The sequence below is a fragment of the Rhinichthys klamathensis genome, unplaced genomic scaffold (assembly GCF_029890125.1).
Source record: "Rhinichthys klamathensis goyatoka isolate OS25496 unplaced genomic scaffold, OSU_Roscu_1.1 h1tg000512l_1, whole genome shotgun sequence".
In the NCBI taxonomy this organism is placed as follows: domain Eukaryota; kingdom Metazoa; phylum Chordata; class Actinopteri; order Cypriniformes; family Leuciscidae; genus Rhinichthys; species Rhinichthys klamathensis.
Genome location: NW_026606992.1, coordinates 39,967 through 67,480, shown reverse-complemented (window position 1 = coordinate 67,480; position 27,514 = coordinate 39,967). Strand labels below are relative to the sequence as shown.

Genomic DNA, 27,514 nt, shown 5'->3' with positions numbered 1-27,514 from the left:
ACAGAAATATTTCATAAACAACCATTTTCAAAATCCTGCAACTTTCTGTTTATTTCCAGGTTTTGAATCCCAGATTTTCTATGTGATCACAGACGTCATGTTTGTTTTTACTCTGCTACTAGCAGCAGAGAACAGTAGTGACTACAGTGTAAGCCGGGGAATCTCTGTTTTCAAGCCTTGCTGGCAGCTATCCCCTGAGAAAAGAACAGAGTGTTGAGGTGACAGCAAAAGACAGGGACTAAAAGAGAGATGTTTGGAAGTGTTTGTATGTGATTTGCTCATAAGCATTCATGCATATGATGGAAAGTATCTGAGAGGGAAAGAACTACAGTGGTATTTTGGACAGAAACACCATAGAATTGTTTGAAGTACTATGGAAATACCACGGTACATGACTACAGTAATCATTCATTAACAGGGTTGTTATTGTTAACTAAAAATTAAGCTATAACTATTTTAAAAAATAAAAAAATTAATTAAAAAAAATAATAATTAAAAAAATTAATTTAAAAAAAAGGCTGAAATAAAATATAAATATTAGATGAAAAGTAAAAAATTAAAATTAAACGAAAATTAGAAATGTTGCTTTGGCAACTAATGAAAAAATAGATTAAGTTGAAGTACTAAAATAACTAAAACTAAAATTGAAAAAAAAAGTCATAAAAAAACAGAGGCTAAAAAATCACAAAAGTACATAACAAAATTACTAAAAGAATGAAACCAAATATAATATATATAAAATTTAAAATATATATTCAAATAAAAAAATAAAAGCTAATCAAAATATTAAAACTTACTATAATAGTATGTAAATAATAAAAAATAAAAATATATGAAATGAAACTGATTTAAAGGCACAATATGTAAGATTTTTTCACCACAAGAGGGCGCAGTTTCCAACAATAACAAGGCGTAGGTTGATGACGCAGTGATGAGCTGAATGATGGGACTTGCTGTCAAGCTAATGGATCTAATAATGTTTATGGATGAGTGCAAACATTCATGTTTTTTAACATCACAGTGGTATGAAACAGGTCGTGATTGCTAAAGAGACAGATATCACACGTGAGTCCCACGGATATAAAGGAATAAGGACATTTAATTCTACCAAACTACCCGCAAGTGCTGGATTACTCACACAGGTCAGTTTATTAGACGAATTAAACTTGTGAGGTAACGCAGCGCTGCTTCACTTGGTCTAACGTTAAACTATCACACTAAACGGCATTTAAATGTGTGTTGAAAGTTATAATGTGATACTATGGGTTAGTTCATTTGCTATACGAAACTAGCAGTAGATCAACATTAGAATAACATACTGACCATATTCAAACATTTCATCATGTTGAGCTAACGTTATATAACATTGATTTGTTTTACTATGTACATTTGCTCACCTGTCTAATAAAGCTGTCAAGTCCAAGTTAGTCGCGGACGTGGAGCTCTCGGCATCTCAAAAATGCCACGCTGATATTGATCCTCACTTTGTTTGAAAGTAACAAGAACTGCGTGCCGCTAATCCTTACGCACTACGCAGTTGTCCACGTCTGTCGCCATGGTTACGTCATGGCTATGCCAGTATGAACGGAAATCGAGGATAGCGCGTATATTGCGTCATTGACAGGTGACATTTATTTCCGGGATGGCCATTTATTTAAAATCGGAATTTCTCTGAAATAAAAAATCTTTGGAGACTTTTGGGATATTGTAAGTACACAACTGCAGGAAATATATCACACTGTGCAAGTGATTTTTGGATATTTTATTACAAAATTCTTACATATTGTACCTTTAATCACCATCACCTTGTTACTGACACACATTTTTGTAAATGCACCTTTTTTAGAAGTCTGAATAAATCCATATACAGACTAAGGCGCAGATTTACTAAACAGGGCAAATTAGTGTGAGAGCGCAATTCCAAAACAGCGCAGATGGGAGTGAAAAGTTCTGCACGTGATCTACTGACGACACGCAAATTAAAGGACAAAGACGCAGTCAGATCATTTCCATAATGACCAACGCAATCTACCAGGTAGCGTCTGGTTTAAGACGGGCTTTTTTGGGGTGGTAAATAATGGCGCAAACACCAGTACATTGACGAGCGCAAACATTAGTAAATCACCTTGCGTGATTCATTTAAATACTCTCCTCCCATACATTTTGCACCTGAAAGGGAAACTCCTACAAATGCATATGCAATAAGGTTAGCCGCAAAAACAACCGTCCACGTCTTTTCAGCGCCAATTTTTCACTGCGTGTCTTTAGTAAATCCTGACAGTAGTTTTTTAACGCCAAAAGAGGGTTTGCGCTGGCGCAAGCTCTTAGTAAATCTGGCCCTAAGACTTACAAACAAAGATGTATGAATATTTACAGATGATTGTTTTCCCTTTCTGAATATTCATGTTTGTTTGTGTTTTGTTTGTTGTCACAGATACAGAAGCAGAGAGAAATGCTCTGAAAGAACATGTCTATCCCAAACTACGAGACTTCTGCAGGGAGAACTATGGCATTGAATTTCAGGTAATACAGCCGTAAATACTCTACAGCAACCATTAAGCTCAAGACAAACAGATTTCTTTCTCTTTTTTCTTTCCTAACCTTCTACCTTTTTTTATTTTGCTCTGTGGGCTGGAAAGATAAAGTTTCTCAGGGACTATTATGTGATCTCAACACTGATATTCTCATGTAAGGCGAAAGCATGTCTCTCTTATATTCGCCCTCAGGACAGGAGCATGGCCCGAAATCCATCTCTCTCTTCCCCTTCTCTCCTCTGGAGTTATATTTACAATGCAAATGTTTGTTGTCATAGAGAATGGAGCAGTGGGGAGATTTTCATCATGCAATTTGATAAACAAATGCTTGTCCTAGAAGAGGCCATTGGCGCAGACAGCGTGCTGAGATTTAACTGAGGCTACATTGGTGTGGGACCCCCTCAAGTAACAGATCTTTATGTATAAGACTATGCCTTGTTAAATTCAAATCTATTCTGTGATTTTTTAGATGTAGCTGACATTGATGGTTAGTGACATTTAGAGGTAGTGACATTGAAAATTGTGATAATCCTTCGTTTTCTTTGAAATTGTAAGAAAAACTCTTTTGTAGATTTTTAAAAAAAAAAATTGTAGTTTGTTTAATTTCTGTAATATTTCGTCTGAATTTAAATTGCTTTAATGATAAAATGTGTATTGTCACAATATTTCTTTGCAGAAACTACAAGGAACCCTTTAGTGAACAATCATGCTGTACAGTATGAAAAAGGATATTATTTTTTAAATTGGCCTGACATTTAACACTGTCATTAAATTAGTAGTGATGAAATGGAAGTAGCGATAGATCTTCTTTCGTATTGTGACATACGTCTGAATGAAATGGATTATCGAAAAAGAAAAAAAAATGTATTGTTGATTTGAAGGAGACAAAATGTGAGCTTGCAGTAAATTGCAATTAAGGGCAAGTTCAAGTCAAGAGAGAACTCTGACGTTTCACCAGAAGAGTTTAAACATTTTGATAAAAAATAATGAGGTAGCTAAATAAAATGAAAAAATGCACGAATGAGTTGTTCACAATAAGATCAATAACATGCATCCTTAAGCCCCGTTCATGCTGCAAGCAACACATCAAAATTACATGACCCCATTCACTTTCAAGAGATCTCACGTGATCTCTCGCTTTTTTGAGATCGTTTTAGTCACAGTACCAAAAAAGTCTCTATTCCAATTTCAGTACCATAACCACCAGAAAAGTTAAAGGGTTAGTTCACACAAAAATGAAAATTCTGTCAGTAATTACTCACCCTCATGTTGTTCCAACCCCGTAAGACTTTCGTTCATCTTCGGAACACAAATTAAGATATTTTTGATTAAATCTGAGAGCTGGATCACTCCTCCATAGGCTTCTTAAGGGATCGAAACTGGCCGACCCAAAAGTTATGAAAGACATCGTTAAAATAGTCCGAGTGACTACAGTGGCTCAATCTTAAGTTTATCAAGCGACAAGAATACTTTTTGTGCGCAACAAACAAACAAAAATAACGACTTTATTCAACTATTCATTTCCTTCCCTGTGGGCCTCGACATTTCACATAGTGGAACTAACGCTTCTGTGTTGTACGTCACACGCATCACACACATGACCAGCGTCGGCCAATAGTGAGCCTACGTGTGACGTACAACACAGAAGCTTTGTGCAGTTCCACTACGTGAAATGTCGAGGGTGAGGGTGAGGGTGAGGAATTACTGACAGAATTTTCAGTTTTGGGTGAACTAACCCTTTAATGTTATTGAACACATGTGAGCAGAGATGTGACCAGATGTTACCAAGTGGAACATTAAACCTTCCAAAAGTCCAGTAAACATAGTTATTCAATACAACAGTTATTCAAGACAATCAGTAATAAAATAAAGAACAATGAAACAAATTACAAGCAATATTACAAAGACACAAATGAGGTAAACAATGCTTGTTTTTCCCCCTAAGTAGCCTACCTAACAGCAGCATTTAACAATAGCAAGTTTTCAAGTAAACATACACAAATTGATAAGAAAGTAATCAGAAGTAAAACTAATTAAATTATTAGCATTGTCTTATTCTCAAAATAATAGATTATCACCGCTTCAGAATTGAAAATGAACTACTGTATTGCAGGTAAAATAGCTTTATTGTGAATTTCTTTAGTCTAACATGCTCAGTTCTAAATGGCTTATTAAATCTAAAGTTATCCGTCAAGGGCAGTGAGGGTTTTCTCTTTTTCTTGTCAATATGGTTTAGTTAATGTTATTATCTAGTTATTAACTAGTTATTAATTAGTTCATGTAATTATTATAGACAGCAGCAGTTATTTTAGGCTGCATTTTCACTGCAGATATTTGAAAATTCCCATCTGTTTACATAGACTTAAGGCGAGACACTACAGGTGAATAGGCTAAAAATTTTAACTTACAGATATCACCATGAAACTTTACCAGTTGATTACTCACATGAATTGGAGAAAAAAATGTATTGCAAGTTTTTTGTAATTTTTTGTTTCAATATGCTAATCAGGCTATATCTAATTAAATATGCGCTAATTTGCCTATATTTTGAAGTGACGTTTTTTGAAGATGAAAAAAACAAGGTTCAAAATTATTTTTGCATTTTGTTGATATATTCAATAAAAAGACATTTTCAGAGGGGATTATGAATATCTCCTTTTGTTACCCTGTAAATCAGAAAATACTGCCAATAGTCTTAAAAAATTGATTTCCGCCCTATTTTTAGGCATAAAATGTCATACAAATCAGGCCAAAAATGATATATCAACAAATCCCTCTGAACAAACCTTCAGAATATAGTTAGGAATAGGACTGTAAAGTTTGGTGTATGTAGGTGCTACTGAAGTGGAAAATCGTCACTAGGAGTGTGAGAAAAAACTCATTTTGAGAAAACGGCCTTTAAAGATTTGTATGGCAAAATTCCACTAATTTCTATTGAAAGCCATGAATTACAGACAAAATATGCTTTAGGTCCAAGTAAAATCAATGTATCACACTGTTTAACATCCAAAACTCATCATTGCTTCATCCATCACTGATCATAACATCCAAAACAACACTTCAACACATCAAAACAACACATCAACAGTCCATCACACAGGTGAATATGTTTCTGCCTGAGGAACTCACAACCACTTTAGGATCCCACAATTACAGATTTGTTAAGTATTATATAGTAGTTATATTATACAAAAACTGAAATGTGTTGTGTAATGTAATTGTGTTCATGCGACGAACAACCGTATAAGTCCAAAAAAACAAAAATTGAGATAACCATGTGACTTGAATGTATGTGTGCCACTTTGTATACAGAATCACTTTGGGGGTGTGTTCGCGCGACCAAAACTCTGTATTTTAAATTTTAAAATAGTCTCTCGCGGAAAAACCGTTTATGTCCACTAACGAAAAATGGAGACGCCGGTTGCTTTCATGTCCGCTGCGGACATTAAACGGCAAAACCTCGGCAAAAAAAGGAGAGCGAACATGAATGAATGGAAGGACAGAGCAAGGAAGTCTTTGAGGGATGCTGGGAAACCATATGTGAACCGGAGAGGAGAGCAAAAACGAGGAAAAAGTCCACCGAAAGAGGTGAGTGAAAGAACCGTATACAAAGTATCTAACTTAGCAGCTACTGTTACAGTCAGAGGGGCGTGTAGGCTCCTGCGCGTCGTCTAACGTTACTACAGTTCATTCATATAGCTCACTCTGTTTAACGGATCAATTCATGAATGGGTCGAAATTAATGCTGTAGGCTACTACTCCTTATAACCGAGGATAAATGAATCGAAACATTATAGCTGCGTTTGATGTCTGGCTAGCCAGTTACTTTGTAACGTAGCTGGTTACAGTCAGGGGGCATATTACTGGGCGTCTAACGTTACTAATGTTCATACAGCTCTGACTGTTTAGCGAATCAAGTCATGAATGGGTCGAAATGAAAGCTGAGAAAATTAGACTTTGATTGCTTTATGTCTCTGAAATAAAAAAGTCATTGACGTGTTTAAAATATTTTGATATACTTTTTGGATCCCATGTTACCATTTATGCAACACTTTGTTTTGTGATATTGTATGCTATATTTGTTTGTTACTCATTTTTTAATAAATAAAAGGTAATAATAAAAAAATGCATTGATTGTGTAAGCTGTTACGTTATATATTATAGGTAGTAACCTTAATAGCTGCTAATAGCTCTAGTGTTCTATAGCTATATGTAACAAAAAAAACTCTAATGTGACTTTGTTTTTGTTAAGGGCAAGGTGTGCAAGGAGACGTATCCCAGGCAGTGTTCAAGCCTAACAGAACAAAGAAAACTCCAGCTCTTCACAGAGTTTTATGCTGTCTCTTATGAGAGGCAGCAGGCTATCATTCTCTCTGGTTTGGAGCAGGTAGGCTAACTTAAGCAATTCATGACCATATCATGTCAACAGTATGCAATGCATCACAATGTAGGCCCATGAAATAACCAGTGAATTGAATACTACTGTATGCCTTCAATTCACTAAGACTGCACATGTGCCTGATCACTGTAAATGTTAAATTTTGTGAGGATGGATGAAGGATGATCAGCATCAAGTAGGCCACCAAGTGCATTACAGTCAGACCACAGCGCTTTGGTGCCCTAAAATGCTTATTCATTCTCCTAACCAAAGCCTACTCACGTACTTAATGACCTTAACCTGACAGCTCTACAATACGGCTAGCCTGCTACGCTATGGTAAATGTCTTTTTACTTCATGTCTTTTTACTTCTAGCACAAGGTGAGTCGCAGACGACCACGTGGGCCTGACACTGAGATTACTAAGAGGAAGTACACCTTCAAGTACCATGTGCAACAAGGAGGCCAAAGACTTGCTGTTTGTAAACTCACATTTATGTCAGTCTTTCAACTGACCAACAGTCGCCTACAGGCAAGTTTTATATAGCCTAGCCTTTTCCGTTTGTTAACTTTTTATTACATGCATGATTTTAATTAGATACATTGTCCATAACATATTTATTTAAAGTTACTTATCTTTGAAAAGGTTATTCAAGAAAAGTTAGGCAGTCAGTCTGAGGGAACAGAGCAGGTAGCTAAAGTCAGGTCTCCATTAGAGGACTTCAGAGGAAAACATAAGAACAGGTAAGTAAAAAAAAACAAATCTTGAAGGACCTCATGCTCTCGTCCTGTTAGTTTTTAAAGCTGCACCATTGTCACACCTACAACATTCCCTGGTCTAATGGTGCACTGGACGCTGGCATTATAGAGCGTTGGGTGCCTTGCCACCCTATAACGCCAGTGTGCACATACCGTAATGGTTAGGATTCAGCTCACTGTTGTTGCCCAGTCAGGAAACATATTTTTGCACTTTGAAATCGATATCAGAGATAAAGTGCTATGCAAATGTAATGTATGATTATTCTTTGTATCATTACAACATGTGGATCTTAAAGGGATACTTCAGCTCTGGAAAGATTAATGTGTATTTAAAATGGGTCATTTATGTAGTAGAAATGTGAAATTATTTTTGAATGGAGCCTTCTAAAAGCCAGAAAATGTATTTTTGATTTATGGGGATGAAAGACAACAACTCCCAGATTGCAATGCTAAAATGCACACATCAATCAATCACATGTTTAGCATCCATGTAAACACTACATTCAGATTCACAAATCGGAATAAATTCAGTTAGATTGAAACAAAAGATGTGCATGTAAACAATGACAATTTTTGCGTCATCGGAGGATTTTTCCCAGACAAAAAATACATAAATCTCTCATCTCAGGGGGATATGAGGGAGAAAAGCATTGTAATTCGAAAATACTAAAAAGAATTCGGTTTTCTAATGATACAAAGCTTAATGCTAAATCTTGAAGTATCCCTTTAATGACTGTATGTGAAAAACAAAATCCTATAGTTTAGAGGAATGTTTATAATTATACATTTATGGTCACAGAAACAATGCAATTGTGCAAAACAGACCAGCATAGTTTATAATATTTCCCTTGTTCATGAGTTGTGGTGTTTATTTTTTAGGCCTCATAGCATTCATCCTGCAGTGAGAGAGGGTATAAGAGAGCATATCTTGAGCTTCCCACGCCAACCGAACCACTACTCACGGATGAAGGGAGATGTGGAGAGGGAGTACCTGAGCCCTGATTCAAACCTGCTCCGCATGTTCCGCCTGTACAAGGAACACAATCCAACATCCACTGCAAAGTTCTGGCTCTATAGGGACATCTTCAAGCAGCAGAACCTCAGTTTTGGGCAGCCAAGAAGTGACACTTGTGCGAAATGTGACGCCCTGTTTTTAAAATTAACAGCTGCTACAACAGAAGGAGAAAGGTTGAAGATCGCAGCCGAGAGTGAGCTTCACCACCGGAAAGCTGAAAAAGCGTACACCCAGTTGCAGGCTGACACAGAGTGGGCCAAAGCCAATGATGACTGCCATGTCATTTGTATCGACATGCAGGGGGTAGTGTTCACGCCAAACCTGACACACTCCAACGTGTACTATCAACGGCAGCTGGCCAACTACAACCTCTGTATCCAGGAGATGGGCACTGACGATCCTCCTACAATGTGCCTCTGGCATGAGGGCATCGCTCACAGAGGTTCCATCGAGGTGGCAAGCTGTCTTTTGAAGTGGGCAGAAACATCTTTTGCTCCCCTAGTCCAGGCAAAGGAACGGAAGCTCGTCATCTATAGTGACCGATGCTGTGGGCAGAACAACAACTGGCGAGTCCTAAACCTCATGGCCCTGCTCGTATCTAGAAGGTACTTCAGTCAGATAGAGCAGAAGTTCATGGTGTCTGGTCACTCCTTCCTTCCCTGTGACCGTTCCTTTGCCACGCTGGACAAGAGGCGTAAGGTGTCCACACTCCACACCCCCAGCGATGTCGCCGAGATGATCCGTGGAGCCAGGCAGCAGCATCCATTCAAAGTCATTGAGATGAAATGTCCGGACTTCAGGCAGCTCCCTGATGCAACATTAAAGCGTCCACCTGGCTTGCTAATCACATCCATGATGTGGTTGAAAGTGACAGGTAAAAAACAAAAGAGTAGGTCTTCTGAGATTAACAGTGTTGGGGATATGTGCGTGAAAGAAGAATCTTTATTGAATTTCTTGTTGAATCATGATTTCAGCTGCTGATCCATGGTGTGTCCACACAAAAGGGAGCCACAGCCTCTACGAGGGATGGAAGACCTGGCTGATCACCAAACAGAGGAAGAATCAACCACCTCCAGCTCCCTTGTTCTCCACCACGTATGCTCGTGCTTATGAGGACCCTCTGCCCGTCAAGAAGGAGAAGCACCGGGATCTTATGAAAATGCTAGCCTACATGCCACCGGAGGCCCAAGCATTTTATGGGGCATTAGAATGCGAAGAGTAGCCTGGTATGTGTAGGTCATGTGCAGGGTAAGGTGGGGTATATTGTGTATATTGTGTAAAATTAATCATAATAGTAGTTGTAGTTTATCTTGTATGCCTTATATTATGTTGTATAATAGGAATATATAGTTATTTATTTAGTAAATGAATGAATGGGGTGATTTATGAAATGTATTATAAAATGGTAAACTAGCATATGGAACCATAGCAAGGAATGATGATGATGTATGTCTGTATTGTAAATATGTATTGTTTACAGTTATTACTGTTGTTTATTGTTTGTATGTATTGTTGATTGTATGTACGGTTTATTGTTTGTAATGACGTTTATTTTCTGTACTATAAGTAGGCCTATGTATTGTTCATTGTTCGTACTGTATTGTCTGTGTTTTTGTTCTGTGATTTATGTTGGTAAAAAAATTAAAGAAATTGAAAGAAAGAAATGTTTAATATTTTCTTTAAGGTTCTGTCACTGTATTAAAACTAAGATAAAGGAATCAAATCTCCAGTGGTTTAAGTGATATGATGAATTGGACTTATACTGTTATTCCACATTAACTGGACTTATACTGTTCTCTTACGAGAGGTTCTCTCGTATTGCGTAAGCTAGCTTACGCTGCGGGAAAGATTCATCTTTGCTGAGATATTGAAGCCAAAAAATTATATCATAATTTTGTATCCATACACAACGCAGTTCCTCTGCGGCAGACCTAGAGCGGGCTAGCTAGCAGCTCATTGGTTCGCTCAGAGAGAACTGCTTAAGCCTATGGGAGAGCGGGGCTGAACCCGCTTCCAATGAGAGGCGCCCGCGCGCTCATTGCGTCATGACCCGCCAGAATGGGCGTGGCCATGGTGTATATAAGGAGCTCTCCCAGGCTTATATGTTGATTCATTTCATCTTCAGCAAGCTGCACGCTTCTGCTGTTCCTGAGAAAAGCCATCGCCGTCGAAGAAGGCATCCTCTAGCGAGCTCAAGGACCCTGAAGAAGCCGGCCGTCTTCGCCACCTTCAGCCGCCCTGCAAGCTAGGCCATCCGACGATTTGTATCCTTTTCTCTATATCTAAAAGAGCCGAGCGTCCCCCCCCCTGCCGGACATTCAGTTGCCGCCGAGTGGCCGCTCTGTTGTTTCCGATGACGCCGCGGAGGAGAAGGACTCCTGTTCACTGCTCGCTTCTGACAGTGAAGACTGGTCATCTCTCGGATCCGCGAGAGAGTCGACGGGGACCCGCGCCGGGATAGAAGAGGAGCTGATGCGCCTCCTCTCACAGGCCGTCGAACGCCTCGGTCTCGAGTGGTCTCCTCCACCCGAGCAGGCCCCGAACCGAATGGACGGTAGCTTTTTTCATCGGCGCTCGACCCCCGCGTGCACCCGGGCCGCTCCATTCCTGCCTGAACTTCACGCAGAGCTGACAAAATCCTGGAATGCACCGCTCTCGGCTAGAAATTGCTCCGATATATCCGCCTCGCTGCGCTCGGTGGACGGAGCCGCCGAGAAAGGCTATGCAGCCATGCCGCCCGTCGAGGACTTGGTCGCCACGCACCTCTGCCCGCCCTCCGCTAGATGGCGTTCTTCACCCACGCTTCCTTCGAAAGCTTGCAGAGCGACCTCGAGCTTTCATGCTCGCGCTTACGCCGCCGCCGGTCAGGCCGCCGCTGCGCTTCACTCTATGTCTGTCCTCCAAGTGTTACAGAGCGATATTCTCCGTGAATGGGCCGAAGGCGGTAGAAAAACCCCCCCCGCCGTCACGGATTTGAGAAGTGCTACGGATTTGGATTTGAGAAGTGGATCTCGCCCTTCGCGCCACTAAAGCCGCCGCACAAGCTCTGGGGAAATGCATGGCCAGCCTTTGTGTTGCTGAGAGACACTTATGGCTCACGCTCGCCGACATGGGAGATTCTGAGCGCGCCGCGTTTCTCAACGCGCCCCTCTCCCCGACGGGCCTGTTTGGATCTGCCGTCACGGGAATCGTCGATCGCTTTTCTGAAGTACAGAAAGCTACTCAGGCGATGAACTTGTTTCTACCCCGCCGCGCTAGCTCTTCAGCGGGCCGCTCTCACGAGCCCTCCGCCAGAGCCCCATCACAGCGCCCCCCTCCGCAGACTCAAACAGCTCAGCGCAGTCAGAGCGGCCGCCCTCGCCCTCGCTCTCGCTCTGACAGCCGCCGCAGACCGCCGCCCCCCCGTGGCCCGCGACCTAAGATCACGCTGAAGCCTGATCATCAGAAGTCTGCCTAACAATGTCAAGAAAACGACGGTGCTCTCCCGCTGCGGCCGGACCGCCGTCAAAGCTTCGCCCTCTGCCAGTCCCCGTTATTTCGCCGACTGCTGTAGTGTTGACCGCCACAAACAAGCCGGTGTCCCAGCCCGCTTGCGAGCGACAAAAAGCCGTTTTTACGGCTACCCAGAGAAATCTCAAAAAGAGAAATTTTGCCAGTTGTGTAGAAAATGTGCCCACAATCATGTGTTCACCCATACACACAAGCATAACATATCCCGTGTCTCTATCAGAGCCCCATCACATGAAACGGGCACAGCCCGCTCTAATATCAGAGAACATAAACACGCCCACGAGCTCGTGCACGTGTCCCCTCTCTGCTCGCTCTGTGTCACGGCCCATAGACTCCTCTCTGAGTGCAAATCCCGTTGCCACACACATTCAAAGCGCGCCCACACACTGTGTCCAGCCCGCTATGTGCAGCAATCAGGGCAATACAGCCATTCGGCCACTAGCCGCATGCTCCAAAGCGTGGGAAGCCATTCCAGGCATTTCCCCGTGGGTGTTAAGCATTATAAAGAACGGCTACCTGCTACAGTTTCGCCGCCGCCCGCCTCGTGCGCGCGCGCAGCTCGAATCTTCTGTCAGCCCGCTGGCCGCCGGCACGCTCCGCTCAGAAATTGCGACGCTGTTGCAAAAGGGCGCGATAGAGAGAGTCCCGCCATCTATGACCGAGTCGGGGTTTTACGGCCGTTATTTTCTGGTTCCCAAGAAAGACGGCGGCCTCAGACCGATCTTAGATCTCAGGTCTTTGAACAAAGCGCTCATGAAGAGACCGTTCAAGATGCTCACTACCAGGAAACTCCTCGCGCAGGTGCGCCAGGGGGACTGGTTCATATCTCTAGACCTGAAAGACGCCTATTTTCAGATCCAGATAAATCCCCGTCACAGGCCATTCTTACGTTTCGCCTTCGAGGGTCTTGTTTATCAATACGCCGTTCTCCCGTTCGGCTTATCTCTGGCGCCCCGTACATTCACGAAGTGCATGGATACGGCGCTCGCCCCCCTGCGAAGCCAGGGGCTGCGCATTCTGAATTATCTGGACGACTGGCTGATTTTGGCCCAATCACAGATGGAGCTTCTGTCGCACCGCACAGTTCTCCTCGACCATTTGGAAACGCTGGGCCTCTCTGTCAACTGGACAAAGAGCTCCCTTCATCCCAGTCAATCGATTTCCTTCCTAGGAATAGATTTGGACTCGGTCACGATGACGGCTCGCCTGTCTACACAGCGCGCGCGCAGTGTTCAGCGTCTAGCCGCCTCGTTCCAGATGGGCACCCGCAGGCCTCTGAAAACTTTTCAGAGGATGCTGGGTTACATGGCCTCAGCCTCCGCTGTACTTCAGTTGGGCCTTCTGCACATGCGCCCGCTTCAGTTCTGGTTGAACAGCCGTGTACCCCACCGCGCGTGGAACACGGGCCGCCAGCTGATCAGGGTTACGCAAACGTGTCTCACGGCGCTGCAGCCATGGACAGTAGCAGAATGGTTTCGTCTAGGCGTCACGATGGGGACCTTTTCCTGCCGAAAAGTCATCTCGACAGATGCATCCAACACGGGTTGGGGTGCAGTCTGCGAGGGCTCACCGGCCTTCGGCCACTGGTCGATTCAGGAAAGCCCATTACACATAAACTGTCTGGAAATGCTGGCGGTCGAGAACGCGCTCTCGCACTTTCTCCCGCGCATCCAGGGACACCACGTCCTGATCCGTTCGGACAATATGGCCGTGGTCTCCTATCTCAACCGTCAGGGCGGTGTCAGATCCAGAAATCTCTGTCTACTGACGCACCGCATTCTAGTTTGGTCTCAGAGCCGCCTGCTCTCGCTCAGAGCGACGCACGTGCCGGGCCATCTGAACGACGGTCCAGACATACTGTCCAGGAACCTCATCTCCACAGGAGAATGGTCCCTGAACTCACAAACGGTCCAGTTACTGTGGCGACTATTCGGCAGAGCAGAAGTAGACCTCTTCGCGTCAGAAGAGAACGCTCACTGCCCAATATATTTCTCGAAGGGCGAGGACGCGCTAGCCCAGGAATGGCCTCGCCGCCCGCTCTATGCATTCCCTCCGATCGCTCTGTTACCACAGGTAATTCAGAGGATCAGGGACACACGCCACTCGGTGCTCCTCATAGCCCCGCGTTGGGAGAGTCAGAATTGGGTTCCGGAGCTCACGCAGCTGTCACAGACAGCCCCGTGGCCCATCCCAGTCAGAGCAGATCTCCTCTCTCAAGCTCGCGGCACGATCTGGCACCCCCATCCACAGCGCTGGGCGCTACATGCATGGGTGATCAACGACTATTCGTTGATTTGCCAGAGGGAGTAAGAAACACTATCATACAGGCTAGAGCACCTTCCACGAGAAGGCTCTATGCGTCTAAATGGTCTGTGTTCTCAAAATGGTGCACCGACAAACAGCTGGACCCACGGTCGTGCGAGGTGCCGTCTTTGCTTGTTTTCCTTCAAGAGATGCTGGACAAGGGCAGGTCCCCCTCCACTCTCAAGGTTTATGTGGCAGCCGTCGCGGCGTTCGCGGAACCCCGACGCGCTCAGTCATTGGGCAAAGACGAGTTAGTCATCCGCTTCCTCAGGGGAGCTAAGAGGATGAACCCTCCGCGGCCCCCGTCGGTTCCGGTTTGGGATCTTTCTATAGTCCTTGAAGCTATGAAAGCACCCCCGTTCGAACCGCTCGAGTCTGTGGATCTGAAATACCTCTCGCTCAAAACCGTTTTCCTGACGGCTCTGTCCTCAGTTAAACGCGTTGGGGATCTTCACGCGCTCTCATCCAGCGCCGCGTGTCTTGAGTTTGGACCGAATGATTCGATTGTCATTCTCAAACCTAGGCATGGCTATGTCCCGAAGGCGATTGGTACCCCGTTCAGGGCTCAGATTATCTCCCTATCGGCTCTGCCTTCATCCGATAGTGAGCGCGATGCCAATCTCCTTTGTCCGGTGCGGGCTCTGAGATTGTACACTACGCGCGCTGCCGCGTTCAGACGCGCTGAGCAGCTTTTCGTGTCGTTTGGGGGGCGCACCAAGGGTCTGGCCGCCTCAAAACAGACACTGTCTAGATGGATAGTGGACGCTATCGCCTCTGCTTACGCATCTAAATGCCTGCCCTGCCCTCTGGGCATCAGGGCGCACTCCACTAGAGGCATGGCCTCATCGTGGGCATGGTCCTGTGGAATTTCCGTTCATGACATTTGTGTGGCCGCGGGATGGGCCTCCCCGTCCACTTTTGTCAGGTTTTATAACTTGGAAGTTCCCGCCTTGCAGGCAAAATTACTAGCTGTCTGACGAACAGCTCTCTAAGAAGCTGCATTTCTGGAGGTCCTTCACAACCGGTTCGCCCCTTGTGCTCTCCTGTAATGCTTATACACTTCATGTGCCCGCTCTGCTGGCCCCATACATGCTTATGTGTACACTTCATGAGCCCGCTCTGCGGCCTCTTTGTACATTCACTCCACGTTAAAAAATTTCCCCGGTATATCCCTGGGTTTTTTCATGAGTGGATTCGTAGCGCGCACGGCGTTGGCCAGGTGTTCCCGCAGCGTAAGCTAGCTTACGCAATACGAGAGAACCTCTCGTAAGAGAACGAATCGGTTACCTAACGTAACCTCGGTTCTCTCTAGAAGAGGGAACGAGTATTGCGTTCCCGGCCGTGCTTGCGCTACTAGCGTTTCGCTTCACGCTGAAATAAATCAACATATAAGCCTGGGAGAGCTCCTTATATACACCATGGCCACGCCCATTCTGGCGGGTCATGACGCAATGAGCGCGCGGGCGCCTCTCATTGGAAGCGGGTTCAGCCCCGCTCTCCCATAGGCTTAAGCAGTTCTCTCTGAGCGAACCAATGAGCTGCTAGCTAGCCCGCTCTAGGTCTGCCGCAGAGGAACTGCGTTGTGTATGGATACAAAATTATGATATAATTTTTTGGCTTCAATATCTCAGCAAAGATGAATCTTTCCCGCAGCGTAAGCTAGCTTACGCAATACTCGTTCCCTCTTCTAGAGAGAACCGAGGTTACGTTAGGTAACCGATTCGTTCTTCCACATTCCAGAAATGTAAATTACTCTAACTTTTTATTTTTAAGATTGATACTAAAAAATCTTATCTCATTAGAATTGTGAAACTTTTGTTGTCTATCTTCAAGTAAAAAAAAAAATATATATATAATATTCAGAGTCCAAATTAAAAAAATGTCATTATTCAAAATTTGAAAATATGGACTTATATGGTTCTTCGTCTCAAGCCGTCAATTGTTTTGTATATATAGCGTGTAAAGTATAGTATTATGTGATGCATGTATATAATGTCAGAGCGCGTCACGTGATGATTCTGAACGAATCACATTGTCAGAAATTGGCATAAGCCAATGAGATGTGCATTTCGAGTTAAATCACCGGTTTTACTTTCAAGATTGGTTGCTGATAAACAGGAAATTACCATATTTGGATCAGATAGCGTTGCAAAGGAGAGAGAGAGCTTTCTAACGGTGTGTGATGACAGGGTGCAGATCGCGATCGCGGAGCAGAGGGATGATTTAGAACGCCAACTTTTGATGAATTTATGTGAAATCTACACACGCAAACAGACAAAGTGTAGTAAAATAAAGACCTAAATGTGTATTTTGGACTTTTTTTCAGCACAAGTCTGAAAGAAGACATGTTATTGAAGACAAATAGCCCAAAATCTCAAAATTGACCGATGAAAAAAAAAACGATGTTTTTGCCTGCCGTGTCTCGCCTTAAGACATAAATGGCCATGTTTACATTAATACTTAATCTGCTTCATCCCGCTCCTTTTCGGACATATTGTAATTATTGTTTATAATACTTTATAGATATTGTTTTTTTCTTTGGTATGTTGCAACATACTTATTGTATTTTTATATTTTATTTTATTTGTATCTTTTCTTGTTTAAAATAACATAAAGAAAGAAAGAATACTTCAAAATTAGGTATAATGTGCGTACTAGCCGCTTCAGCTCAAGATTTGCGCTATACCACCACATGCATTCAAGTTAGACATATTTTCACTTCTTGCTTTCCCAGGGAATTGAACCCATGACATTGGCATTGTAAGCGCCATGCTCTAATGTTTTAGCTACAGGAATACTGGTATTACATATCTGGAAACAGTCTTTGTTTTTGGAAATTCTGGTGACATTAACGGATACTCTGTAGCATTAACTGACCTCCTCTGGAGTCCTGGTTGTATCATTGTCTCATCCTTTAACATAGATGAACCATTCTATCACTGCTTATCCTTTCATGACAGCTTAGTCACATCAGGTGTGACTGATTTGAGAGTGAGATGAGACATCAAGGTCAGTCATCTACCCAAATTATTCATTGATCCATTGTGTTATACATGTTTGGGGTGTTGAATGAATCCAATAGATATCTACAGTGGCCATAGTAACTGGTCAAATTAAAATTTCGTTAACTGTAAATAAAAAATTGCCATTGAAACTGTCATGTTCTATTGCTGAGACTCAGATCTCAGTGTTTATAAGTTGAATTAAATGATTATTTGTCCAGTAGGCTTATAACAGCAGATTATAGTTTTTTGGCCTAATGTTTTGATAATTTTAAATGATACATTTAATGTTGTTAATATCTGCAGAACTTTCGTTTTGTGGCCTGATATTCATAAGGTCTAATTTATATTTCAAAATTAATTCAAGAGTTTTTATTTTTTATCTTGCACAATGTTGCATCACAAGTAAATGTGTCTTGTTTTAAGGAGGTTTTTATTATCTTACTGGATATGTTGGTCAATAAATTGGCCAAATAATTGTTGGCTAATAAATTACTCTTTTGCATTTGATTTATTACATATTTATTTAATATAAACTGACAGGAAAGCAAAGTTATTGTCAGAAAGGAAGAGGAAAACAGTGAAACGACTGGGGTGAGAGAGAGAGAAGGTGAGTGAGATAAATGAGAGACAGACATGAAAAGAAGAGAGTTCTCTCAACCAGAAAATATGATGTGGCAAATTGCGATTCTTTCTGGTCACCGTTATTTGATTCTATTTCCTGTGGCGTCCCTGAGAGGGATGGATGCTGGATTGAGTGTGTGTGTGTGTGTGTGTGTGTTCATCTATGGAAGGCTCCTAGTCCAGACACAGCACACATGCACACACTCAATCCCTTTAGCAGTGGTGGGATATCAGACACTGTAACATGACAGTGTGGGACCATATACCATAATCTTCTTTATATGACAACTTATAATGATAAGACTTTATTTTCTGCGTATATGTATTTTAAACAAATGGTTAATTTATGGTTTATTTCAGTTGGTTATATGTTATGAGATTTTACCCTCACCTTAATTGATATCATGATATCTATACACTCACCTAAAGGATTATTAGGAACACCATACTAATACTGTGTTTGACCCCCTTTTGCCTTCAGAACTGCCTTAATTCTACGTGGTATTGATTCAACAAGGTGCTGAAAGCATTCTTTAGAAATGTTAGCCCATATTGATAGGATAGCATCTTGCAGTCGATGGAGATTTGTGGGATGCACATCCAGGGCACGAAGCTCCCGTTCCACCACATCCCAAAGATGCTCTATTGGGTTGAGATCTGGTGACTGTGGGGGCCATTTTAGTACAGTGAACTCATTGTCATGTTCAAGAAACCAATTTGAAATGATTCGAGCTTTGTGACATGGTGAATTATCCTGCTGGAAGTAGCCATCAGAGGATGGGTACATGATGGCCATAAAGGGATGGACATGGTCAAAAACAATGCTCAGGTAGGACGTGGCATTTAAACGATGCCCAATTTGCACTAAGGGGCCTAAAGTGTGCCAAGAAAACGTCCCCCACACCATTACACCACCACCACTAGCCTGCACAGTGGTAACAAGGCATGATGGATCCATGTTCTCATTCTGTTTACGCCAAATTGTGACTCTACCATCTGAATGTCTCAACAGAAATCGAGACTCATCAGACCAGGCAACATTTTTCCAGTCTTCAACTGTCCAATTTTGGTGAGCTCTTGCAAATTGTAGCCACTTTTTCCTATTTGTAGTGGAGATGAGTGGTACCCGGTGGGGTACCTGCTGTTGTAGCCCATCCGCCTCAAGGTTGTGCATGTTGTGGCTTCACAAATGCTTTGCTGCATACCTTGGTTGTAACGAGTTGTTATTTCAGTCAAAGTTGCTCTTCTATCAGCTTGAATCAGTCGGCCCATTCTCTTCTGACCTCTAGCATCAACAAGGCATTTTCGCAGAAACCCCCAGAAACTGAGCAGATTGTGAAATACTCAGACCGGCCCGCCTGGCACCAACAACCATGTCACGCTCAAAATTGCTTAAATCACCTTTCTTTCCCATTCTGAGATTCAGTTTGGAGTTCAGGAGATTGTCTTGACCAGGACCACACCCCTAAATGCATTGAAGCAACTGCCATGTGATTGGTTGATTAGATAATTGCATTAATGAGAAATTGAACAGGTGTTCCTAATAATCCTTTAGGTGAGTGTAGTTAGTAGAATGTCTAAAGTGGATCGCTTCCTAACTACTGACTTCTTCTGAAGCAAATAATCAGAAAATCAAAAGTACGTTGGATGATCATAGTTATGTCTCAAAAAATCTCAGTGATGAATCAGTTTAATGAATCTAACTGATAGTTCAACAAAGCGACAATCAGTGCCATTAATCTGTAAAAGTGGTATATCAGTCGACCTTTAATGTAATAATGGAACCCAAACAATTTGTAAATCTTTAATTGTTTTATTTTCCTGCAAACACAACAAATCTCAAAGAGATCAAAAATATAAGATCTCTTTCCCCCATATGACCGCCTCGCTGGCCACAGAGGTTCTCACTCTCTTACTCAAACCTCAACTGACCATTTGAACAACTGTGTAATCTGTTCACTAACTCCTGATTAGCTTCCAGTCAACTTGATCACATCAACACAGGCCCAGTCTTCACACATCACACACACACACAAGCAAGAAGTCCTGTTTTCATTCTAACAACACTTCTTAATGATGGGCTCAATAATCCAATGAGAGCGCAAAAGAGCTGTAGGCACATGCACATTGCTGGTAATACTGTTTGGCTGCCATGACGACGGCGAGGTTTGATTACAGGGTTGAAGTCAAGTCTAAATGTGTCAGGTAGCCTACTGAACCAACTGATTTGCATACAAACACATGTATAAATGTTGATGAACCCATGAGTTTGGTAAGACTGAGTTGGATTCGCAGAAGATGCTGAAAAGCATATGAAAAGCATTTGTATGTTCATACAGTTTTTGAGAGTGATAATCGTAATTAGGTTCATCTTGCTGAACACAAGACTGACGCTTTAAGTTCTGGGGCGTGTTGTCACACTCCATTGGGTCACAATGGAACCTGCAATTAAACTGCCTATTATAGACTCTTCAGGAATTCTAAACAGTGAAACAATTGCAACACAGAACTCAATTTATGAAACTACAAAAATGTCAAATGTTCAAAAAAATACTATTTGGGTAACAAATAAACTGTAAAGGATAATGCACATCCAGTTGGTTGTTATCGCAAAATAAACCCCGACTAGAGGAGCTTCTCAATATTCAAATTGATGCTTCTTCGTTTCCTCGATCCTCCGTCCTCCAGTCTGTGACCCAGAAACTGATCAAAGGTAGCCATCTTGAAGGACTTTCAATTCTCTAACTGCACCGTGAGGAGGCGAGGAGCGAGGAGGCTTCCAAAGAAGCTATGAGTGAGGTTATACAGGTGTATCCCATGCGGAAGACTTTCTTGTAGAGAAGCCTGACGCAAGTATAAATTCTCCTCCCCTTCACATATGTCACAATAATTTTAATAATAATAATAATTTTGCAGTTTAAATGAACCATATATCACACATTTTTCAACAGGGCATCTTGCTTCATTATTATATGAATTTCTTAAATAATAAAACTTCAACAACATAAGGGCAGATCCTCTGAGCACATCCCAATATACAAATAAGCCTTCCTTTCGATTCCTCCGTTCTTTCCTTGCAGCCTTCCCTCGCATCCTAAGGGGGTGGAGCTAAAACGCAAGGAACGGAAGCAAGGAAAGGATGCAAAAATTAACAATGAGAAGCACCCAGATTTTTTTCCCTGTCCATTTTGTAATTGTATGTTATAGATCTTATTGTGAACCATATATATGTTTATAAAAAAAACACAAAAAACAATTTGACCTCATAATGTCAGATCTGCTTCTGTGTCTTGTGCTCTGTATGACTTTTATGTTGAAGTTTCTCTGTGCCTCGTTTCTGTGTTCTTTCCTGTGTCCTGTTTCATGTGGCCAGGTTGTAGTTTTTTTCATTTTCATTAGTCTGCTCCTTGTGTGTCAGTTTCCCTTGTTAAGCTTGTTTACCCCTCTGTTTAAATAGCCCTTGTATTCTCCGATTCTCTGTCGGAAACTATTGGGCTAGTTTGCAGGGGCATAAGGACTCCCATCCCGCAAAAACAGTACTCCAGGAGTACTGGGAAAATGCAAGAAATCAAAGGGACAATTTTGGGCGGATTGGAAATAGAGTAGCTATAGATCTAGAAGTTTTTAATTTAAGGATGAGTCCTACGGTAGTTTTTCCAGAGATAACTCCGTGGAAGATGGTGTGGCCTGAAGTAAACTGGTTTGTGCTAGAGAAAAAAAGGAAAGCGACGGAGCAAATTAATTTGGTAAGAGTTTTTAAAAATCGGGTAGGAGGAAAATATAATGAATTTACACAGATTTATACGGACAGGGCTAAAAAAAACAGAGACAGAGACAACAGGGTTTGGGGTGGTTATACCAGCAAAAGGAATTGGAATAATTAGAAGAACATCGGATAAATTAGGAGTATACTGTAGAAATGTTGGCAATAATAATTGCATTAAGGTGGGTGGAAAAGACAGGACAGGACAAAGCAATGATATGTCTCCTCATCAGCTTTAGCTAGTTTAATGTCATTTCTTTCAAAAAGCTGGCAAGAGATCCTGTATAAAGTACTTCAGCTAATTACAAGTATAGTTAATAAAGGTAGTCAGGTAATATTTATGTGGGTGCCAGCGCAGGGATTAGGGGAAATGAGATGGCAGATAAGCAAGCAAAGAGGGCATTATTAAAAGATATCATAGAAATGCAAATAAAAATGAGCAAAGCAGAGATTAAAAGCATTATATGGGAGAAAATAAATCAAAGGTGGCAAGAAAGGTGGGAAGGAGAGGAGAAAGGGAGATAGTTGTATCAAATTCAAAGGAATGTCAAAGGAGATCGGGTGGGAAGTGGGAATCGAAGTGAAGAAATAGTGTTGAGGAGGTTAAGGTTGGGACATTGTACACTAAATAAAAAAACTGGGAAGAACTGAGGGAGATAGGGGTGCAGGAGTTCACGTTCAAAAGGTTGCTGAGCACAAAAGATAGGGCACAGATCAGAGTACTGATGATGTTTTTAAGAGAATCAGGGGTTTTCGATAGGATTTTAAGTATAATTAGTAGAATGTAAGGGAGGTATTGTAATGGGCTATAAGTAGTATAGAAGAACAGAGTTAGGTATTTTGGAAAATGAAGTAGGTTAAGGTTTTTTTTGTTTTGTTTTTTGTGGGTGATATGTGTGTGTGGGTATGAGTGAAAGGGTAAATTTGAGTGTATTAGTGGGAAAGAGGGTGAGGAAAGTAGATTGTAAACCTATTATCTGATCCACACTCCGGAGCAGAAGGTGGCGTTAATGCCATCTGCCGTAAAACAAGAAAGAAGAAGAAGATTCTCTGCCGGTCGTTGTTTGATGTCATGCAGGTTTTTTGCGGTTCCCCGTGTTTTCTTTGTTTTTCTCAGTGTTATTTTGTTCCTGAATTATGTTACGATTGTTTATTTTCATTCAAAAATCCCTGCCTTTGGATCCCTCATCTCTGCCTGCCTTCTTTGATTCCTCCATTCCGTGACACATAATGTTTAAAGCTACTATAGTAATGTTTGACCGTCTAGCAGTTGATGCATAAAACTAGATGTTAAAGGGATACTCTACCGTTTTTTCCAACACATTCTCATCCTTTGGCGTCATATAGGTGACGCCATATGACATTTCGTCGAAATCTTACGCACATGGCATCCTTTAGCGTCAATATAACACGCACTGTTATGGGTAGGTTTAGGTCTGGGGTAGGGTTACGGTTATGACGCCTTGGGATCTACGTCTCATATTGACGCTAAAGGATGCCATGTGCGTAAGATTTCGACGAAATGTCAAAAGCGTCACCTGTATGACGCCTTGGGTTCTGCGTCTCATATTGGCGCTAAAGGATGCCATGTGCGTAAGATTTCGACGAAATGTCAAAAGCGTCACATGTATGACGCCTTGGGATGAGAACGGGCTGGTTTTTTCATATTAAACTATGTTATTCCCTTAACTAAGACGAGTTGATACATACCTCTCTCGTCTCAGTGCGTGCACTAAATCGCTCTGTCTTGCGGCGAAACTTTGATAGCACTTAGCTTAGCCCAGTTCATTCATTAGGATCCAAGAAGAGAAGCGATCAAACACCTCCACGTTTTCCCTATTTAAATACAGTTACACGAGTAGTGTAACTCGACCAAGAATGGTGACACAAAATAAAACGTTGCGCTTTTCTAAGCGTGTAAAGTGGATAACTATAATGTATGGCAGAATACCATAGCAAGTGCTTGGGAGCACTTCGAGTCGGCGCAGAAATATCATCACTCCTGAAAAATCCTCTCCCCCATCTCCCTCTCCGGAGTGATGATATTACTGCGTCCATAGAGTCCATAGATATGCGCCGAGTCGAAGTGCTCCCAAGTCACTCCGAAGGCATTCCCCATAGTGTCCTCTAGGCCGGGGACGCAGTGCAAGTTCCCATTCGAAAGAGAAACACTGTTTGGGAGATGGTTTTATGTTGTACTCGCTCATTATTAAAATTTTGTTTATTTAAAAAAAAGTTAGTGTAGCTTTCATTAAAATGTCATAACTCATAATCTCCAAGTGAAATGACAGACTTCTCTGATGACGTATGCCAGAATTCTTCAATCATTTAGTACGCTTGAACCCCGCCCCTCCACAATCAACTTCATGCTTGCATTTATTTTTAAGTGCAACAGCCATATCTCCAAATCCAATCAACAACCAGTGAATAAAACCAAGACCCTGCCCTATATATTCTTTTTCTTTTTCAATAATTCGTTACATTTGGATGTATGCCAAAATATTTCCATTTAATCACGAACTAGACTACTGCTGGAGAAAATGCACATTTGGACTTATCTTTTGTTATGTTATTGTGATCAAATGAATGTCCTTTAGAACTTTCCTGTGTAACTATTGGACTTTATGACATCCTGAATACGTGAGTTAACCCAGGAAATGTACTGGGGGAAAAAGCATACAAGCAGTTTGTGCCAGGGTTAATTGCCTTGCTTGAGGTTATAAAAGTGGTAGAGTGGGATTATGACCTATGCAACCATCATTTGGTGGCTCATTCGCACTCCTCGGCAGGCTATGAATCCAACCCCAACCCCTCTGGTCACCCTGAGAATTCATGCCCTGTTGTGTAAGTGCTCCATGCTGGTGAGAGCACATTGGATCTGTCAGCACTCATTGGTGCTTCAGCAGATGAGAAGGTGAGAAAAAGGGATGGAAAACAGCCGAAGGGTAAACAAAAAGAGACAGAGAGAGAGAGAGATGAAAAGCTAGAAGGACCGAGATACAAACTCTCATTCATCTCAGGGTTTGGAGGTTATGACTTGCTGTTGGCTCGTTGATCTATGGATTTGCATGGAATTGAGGTGGGCTTCTACATTTTCAGTTGGAAAGCATCGATTAGCCATTTGCAGAAAAAAAAATCAGCCATTTCATTCCAGGCATAGACATGATTGATGTAAAGGATTTATGGTTTTGACATTTGTCTGTTCTTTCCTCACCTCCCCCCCCCCCCTCTCTCTCTCTCTCTCTCTCTCTCTCTCTCTCTCTCTCTCTCTCTCTCAATCTAAATTGAAAAGGCAAGCAGGCTAGGCAGCTGGTTGCCATAGCAGTAGTCTAATTGCAGAGGCACTCAAGGGCAGTGCATTGTGGGTAGTATGTGAGATGAAATGAAGGCATGGAGATTGGTGACTGCTCCGAGGGGTTGAGGAACATGCTTCTCTCTCCGGGTGGGGGAGCTAACAGCCTCTTAAATCAGGGGACTTCTGACATGCCTTTTTATTCCTTGCTTTCTGCCTCTCTCTATCTTACTCTTCTCATTTCCTGGCGTGCCTGTTTCCTCTCCAACTTTTGCTCTCATAGATGGTTGTGCTCCTTCTTATCTTCTTGTTTTCGATAATTGAACGTTTTAAGCGGTAGATATAGTGTTCGACCACCATACATGTTGGAGTATCATATTTCTCTTTTAATTGGTCCTTAATGGGGGCCATCAGAGGACTCATTTGTCTTCTTCTAAAGTGATCCGTTCATGTAGAGACAGATGCCAGAAGGATGATAAATCATAACTCTTCTCAGGAGAATCCGTGGGCCTTTTCATCAGGCTGAAACTGACAACTGCATTGTAAAGATGTTTGTATCCTCCTCTCAGTCGTTTTGAATCTCATCATGAAATCTGCTCATAACTTCGGGATATCAAACTATTTGAGTCTTGTGGTGTTTACCAATCAGATGATCATTTTCTATTTTGCAGAAGTTGTGATCGCCGCAGGCAGCCATGCCAAACCAAATCTCAGATTACAATTTTTGCTTACTGATACAGTATAGCAGTTTGTAGACTGTGTTATTATATATGAGTCAGTGTGCTAGTTCAGAATAAATGAAAAAAGAGCAACATTTTATTTTCTCTCTCAAAGTATATCATGTATTACATTCTGGAACTTAAAAGTACACTATTGGAGATTTGTTTTTGTTTCATTTTTCATAAAAATTTGTGTTCAGAACATTACCCTTAAATATTACTACTATGGTAAGCCTAAAATAATGATTTAGCTCGACGGTTGACTTAATAATTAACTCCTAAGTAACACTATGTTAAAAAAGACATACATAGACATAGACATAACAAATAAATGACATTTCAAAACATTAAAATAGAAAATATTACAGACCCCAAAACTGGCTGTCTATATATAAACAATAACTAACCAATATGGCCCTGGTATATAGTATTGTTTACCCCTACATTTTTGTAACAGTAAATTAATGTCACCATTAAGAAATCGTTAGCATGTCACCAGATGCCTAGCCATTTTAGTTAAACCAGATTGTTCATAACAGCAGATTTTTTTATTTATTTCTCCAGTCACATGCAAAGACGTGCCTGTTCTTTAATTCAAGGCTGTTCTGTGGGTTGTTTTCTCTGAGAGTTTTCTCCATGATTTCATTCCCTTTCGTTCCATCTTTAAGGCATCATCTGAAAGTTCTCTGTATAATCGTGAAAACCGAGGAGAAAAGAGAAGAAGCGCGAGACGTGGTTCTTTGAAGACAGATTATAGATGCAGTGAAGCCTGAAAGTATTAAAACCTGTCAACAACAGTGCTTGAGTTGTTTTGTCTGTGAATTTTCTTATGGTTCGGTTTGAGAGACTAGTTTATGGTTACCTAGTTTGATGTCACTTCAAATGTCTTACCAGGGCAAGTTTCGAATTTAAATGTAGAACTTTTGCAGCATTGACATTGATACTCTTTCACCCTTTATCACCAGCCATTTGGGATTTATGGAGCATTATGTTTGCAAATCCTCAGTTTGAGCTGTGCAATTATGTAAATACAGTCATATTTGCCTCATGTTATGAAATTTTATGGCCAGAGCCCTCAGTAGCTGAGTAAACCTCATCATCATTTCTATGGATGCACTATTAGTGGAAAATGACAGCTTTTCAGTCTCTTTTACTCCACGCCGGGGTGTTATATACTGTGTTTAATGATACCCATTATGCATGTGTGTTTTCTTTGAAAATCATGATTGTGTAGCCCTATGTGGTTTAGATATGGGCTTTAATGCATTAAAGACCCACTCCGATGAAAATAATGTTTTTCTAGGTGTTAACATGTTCTTGTGGCATTTTTCTGATGTTAGAGGACATACCTTGAGAAAAATAAGCTCAAAGTTGTATTTCTGAGTATTTCTACATTCAAATGGCTGTGAATCAGTAGCAGACGATAAAATGCCGGCTAAAATAGACTGGAGTTGTGACGTAGTAACTCCACTGGGCGTCTCCACACGCGACGTCTTGGAGTGAAATAATGATTGGTGATCGGTGATAACTTTGATTAACTACGGATAATAATAATTAACGTGTATATAATACTGTTGCCCCACCGGTATTGGGGGTGTAAGCTAGCGGGAGAGAC

General features: G+C 41.8%; 1 protein-coding gene across 2 annotated transcripts in view; it reads left to right on the top strand.

Moving 5' to 3' along the window:
* The window catches only part of LOC130072924 (NACHT and WD repeat domain-containing protein 2-like), a 57,116-nt gene that overhangs the window by 16,707 nt on the left and 12,895 nt on the right, over positions 1 to 27,514 (top strand). For both annotated transcript variants that reach the window (XM_056238249.1, XM_056238248.1), the window contains exon 3: positions 2,435 to 2,523. In XM_056238249.1, coding sequence (XP_056094224.1) covers positions 2,435 to 2,523 — 89 coding nt within the window. The remainder of the gene's footprint in view (positions 1 to 2,434; positions 2,524 to 27,514) is intronic.